The 4,365-nt window shown below is 29.5% G+C and overlaps 1 protein-coding gene across 1 annotated transcript; it reads right to left on the reverse strand.

The window, feature by feature from the left end:
- Nucleotides 1–1,958: 1,958 nt before the first annotated feature.
- LOC146925724 (uncharacterized) lies at nucleotides 1,959–2,912 on the reverse strand. The gene is made up of 5 exons (XM_085701452.1): nucleotides 2,853–2,912; nucleotides 2,694–2,747; nucleotides 2,420–2,596; nucleotides 2,252–2,314; nucleotides 1,959–2,156 (listed from the first exon to the last, which is right to left on the reverse strand). The coding sequence occupies exons 1-5, from the start codon at nucleotides 2,910–2,912 to the stop codon at nucleotides 1,959–1,961; spliced, it is 552 nt and encodes a 183-aa protein (XP_085557578.1).
- Nucleotides 2,913–4,365: the final 1,453 nt, after the last annotated feature.

Consider the following 4,365-nt stretch of genomic DNA (forward strand, 5'->3'; position numbering starts at 1 on the left):
ATGTTTTCAACATAATGAGACTGCTCCAAGAAAATTTTTATTTCTGATGTAGTAATTTTGAAGTCAAGAATTTCATCAGCTTCTCCTAGGTCTTTCATACCAAAGTTGCTACTCAACAATGATTTCACAACATTTTTAACATGAATATTTGAACCAAATATGAACAAGTTATCTACGTAGAGATTTTTTTTTTTTGAAAGAATCTACGTAGAGATATATGATTGTGCAAATGTTATTTTTATATTTGTAGTAAATATATTCGTCATTTTCATTCACTCTATACCCGTTTGATATCATTAGGTTGTCAATTTTTTCATGTCATTGATTAAAAGCTTGTTTTAAATCATACAAAGATTTATAACTTATAAATCTAGTTTTCTTGTCCATGAATAAAAAAAACTAGCTGTTTTAACATCCATTTGATGTGATATCAAGTTAAAACAACATATTGTTGAAATTAGCACTATGGATTTGATTCTAGTGATTGTTGAATCAGAGTCGAAGAAATATATATTTGGGTTGACTTTTCACTTTCCAATTTTAAACGGGGACGAACATCTGTCCCAATTTTAATAACAATTATTTCAATGATCTCGTATAAAAAAAATAAAAAAATAAAAACTATTTCAATGATTTTATCATGGACAAATTACACTAACTCTCTTAAGGTCTACTTAGATAACATAAGCACCCTTATTTCTCTCAACAAAATTTATGCGCTCCCCTTAAGTATATCATTTGTAATGGTAGTTATATTTATCACTAATATAATACTAATGAATTATAGTAAGTCACTTGGGCTAATTTAGATATATGAATCCCATCAATTCTAAATTTATAATTTACAATCATATACTATCTCAAATTTCTTTTTATTATTATTATTATTATTATTATTATTATTATTATTATTATTATTATTATTATTATTGTTGTTGTTATTGTTATTGTTATTGTTATTGTTATTGTTATTGTTATTGTTATTGTTATTATTAGCAAAAAGACACTCTTTTTATTGCGTCAACGCTTCTAGATTATCAACGATATTTTATATAAATTTTTTGATATAGATAAAAAATTACAGGTATAGATATTTGTGACTTTTAAATATAACAAACTTTTTTTAGGGCGTCAAATGTAACAAACTTTTTTTTTTGAAGGAAATATATATATATATATATATATATATATATATATATATATATATATATATACTAGAACGCCGACCCGTGCATCACACGGGTCTCATGGGCCGGAATAATTTGATACATAATAAAACGAAGAATTAATTAAGTTTTTAGTCCCTATAAATATATCAAATTTCGTTTTTAGTTCTCATAAATTTTTTTGATAGATCTTGGTTCCTATAAAAAAATTCAGCACGTAGTTTTAGTCCCTATTAAATTAAAATTTGTTTAATTATGCTTAAAATTTTAAATTTTTTAATGATTTTTTACATACTTGTTTAAAACATTATAAAATGTTCCTTCACTTAAACACATACTAAGCAAAGGCAAGCATACTAACTTGGTTTTGTCAATCTGTACTTTTAATTTAACCTGTGAATGCGCGAGATCTAGTTACTCATACCAAATCAGTATTGAGTTTTCTTCATCAAGCATACCAACTTGGTGAATGACTATCTAACATTCAGAAAAATATTAACACCTTCCGGAGGTAGATCTAAAAATAAATTTCGTACATTTAGAGGTCGAAGCGCTAATAAAAGACAATGATAATAAATTTTTGAAATAATACTTATGCCAATGAATAAATTTATTTAGGTGGACTGGAAAAAGTTTCCTTAGCTAAGTAAATATAGCCGACACAGTAACTTGAAGAAATTTAAAAACCAAACTGTAAAAAACAAAAGGAAAAAACACAGATTATTTAATGTCTGATTTATGCAGATTGAAGGAATTCGATAACAAAGCAAACGGCTCCAGCATTCGAGCAAGCTAAACATCTTTGTCGTCCTTGTGCTCAATTTTGACACGAACAACTCTGGTAGGTTTTGTGACCGACGTCTGGCCAGCTTCATCATCATCAACAGCCACAGAGTCAATGCTATTAGAGGACCTCTTAGCACCTGTTTTGGTGGTTGTTGTGTCAATCACACATGTATTGCTGCATGAGTCCTCAGCCTCTGGTACATCCTGCAGACATTAGCGACAAACAATTTGATCAATTGTGTTACGGATTAAACCTTTACGGACTCATGAAAGATTAATGTAATAATTAGCATCTGAACATTTGAATTGTTTGGCGCAGCACCATCCACATTAAGCTCAACAACAGATCCATCGTCGGGTTTCTATCATGTATATATCAATAAAGGGAAGCAATTAGCAACACGATTCTTCCTTTATGTGCATTATTCTATAACAATTATAAAACCGTAATATCAGTTATGTTCTACCTTCAAATTATACTTAAACATAAACTGCTCAATGACACCAACATCATCAGATGCCTTCTTTACGGCATAATTCTGATACTTCTTTACGACATTTCCTTCACCAACCTCAACCTTGAAAAGAATTTGCTTGTCAATCAGCACATTAAAATTAGAAGGATAATCATTGCCTACTGCTCCCTGCTCAAAAATAATAAAATGTTAGTACAAATTTTCGTCGGTAGATATACCTCATATATAGACCACACATTTATACAATTATATAATACACGACTACCTCATCACGTTCATTGATCAAGTCTTGCACATTATGCCCAATAAATTGGGTCACCTGGCGATCAATAAGAAATATGTGATTGTTTCACTTGATCTTTCCACCGAGACATACACTCAATTGTTTCTACCTAGGGGTTTTAAGAAGGTGCCTGAATTATACCCAACACTTGTGGTTTTGATGGAGTGTCTTTGTTTTTGTCATGATTTGGAGGAAACCCATTTAGTTATATGGCAGATGAAGGATTTTCGAGTTCAAGAATCATGGATTCAATTATTTAAAATTAGTTATCAGAGTTTCTATTCATACTACAAATATCGTGGAACAAGGTCTATCTTTCGATGGTTGAAATTGGTTCCATTGTGTCTTTCTAAGAATGGTGATACCCTAATATTGTCAAATCGTCTAGATGAGAAAGCATTTATCTATAACTGCAAAGACAATAGAGCAGAGCAAATTCAAATTACGAATGACATATCGTGGCTAGATGCCATGTATTACGTGGAAAGTATGGTTTCGGCTCATTAAAAGTGAGTTTCTCTTCCACATATTACTTGTTTGAATCTATGTTATATCATGTATGTTTCTTTAAAACCCTTGTTACTTTACATAATAGATTATGTGAATATTTTGTGTGATGGCTTTGCTATATAGCTTGTTTGCATTGTTGAGTAGTTATGACTTTTATATGTGTTTAACTTGTATTTTCAAGATAAAATTTCTCTTTGTAGGTTCTTTAAACAATGTTCTTTTTGATATGTGAACCAGTCTTCATTGTTTAGGGTTTTAGGATTTCTATCCGAGTCTTGCCTAGAGAAATCATTGTTTAACCCTTAACAGACTCCAACTTTTATTTTTCAATGCTTTTTTTCTGCTCTGTTCATAATGAATTATTGACGGTGTAAGGTTAAGTGTTGGTTAAATCAGATAAGTATTAGTAGGAAAAAAAATAGATGAAGAGAACTTAGCCAAACACACCACTCTGTATCTATCATAGAGATAAAAGGTTTGAAAATAGTTGAAGGAATATAAAGTTACATTTAGAAAAAATCTTCTTGTTATTTATTGTCCCATTGAAACTAAATTGCAAAAAATGACAAAGTAATAAGCTAAAATTTTAGAATATATGTTACGTTTGAATTAATAATCAATTTGCAATTATGGTTCTTTTACATTCTCAATTTTAGGAACCCTTACACACCAATGTTTACAAAACTATAATGAGAACAAGTTCCATCGGTTACAAAATTTCAAAAATACTAGTGATTAGTAATTTCCTCAATGTCTACATTGCCTAAACACATCTTTACTTCCTCAATGTTAGTTTTTATTTTTAAGGGTACTTGCTCAATGTTAGTAATGATCAAATTAAATGGACATAAACATATTGGATTTTAGTTTTATTGTCTTATAGTATCTTACATTTTTATTTTGAAGTTATATGTATCTTACTTATCACATGAACTTTTGCAGATATTACTCTTTGTATGGACACGTGGACACTATGGCTTACTTATTTTGAAATATATAGAAACTTGAAGCAACATGAGTGTCATTTTTCAATCAGAATTAGAAACTTAGAATGTGTTGGCTGGCAAATATTTACATTCATCTTTTGTTAGGATCATTTTAATCTTTTATAGTTGTTTTTGAGTTTGCTAAAAACATGTAACTG

This window comes from Medicago sativa, chromosome 4 (assembly GCF_051527215.1).
Source record: "Medicago sativa cultivar Bolivia chromosome 4, Bolivia_mono, whole genome shotgun sequence".
Taxonomy (NCBI): Eukaryota; Viridiplantae; Streptophyta; class Magnoliopsida; order Fabales; family Fabaceae; genus Medicago; species Medicago sativa.

Bases quoted from the DNA above. Each gene is read 5' to 3' on its own strand.
- LOC146925724 (XM_085701452.1), bottom strand. From the start codon at position 2,912: ATGGGTTTCCTCCAAATCATGACAAAAACAAAGACACTCCATCAAAAC. The intron at 2,748-2,852 runs GTATAATTCAGG...ATTGATCGCCAG, and splicing joins ATCAAAACCACAAGTGTTGG to GTGACCCAATTTATTGGGCA. The intron at 2,315-2,419 runs GTAGAACATAAC...TATACATGATAG, and splicing joins TGTTTAAGTATAATTTGAAG to AAACCCGACGATGGATCTGT.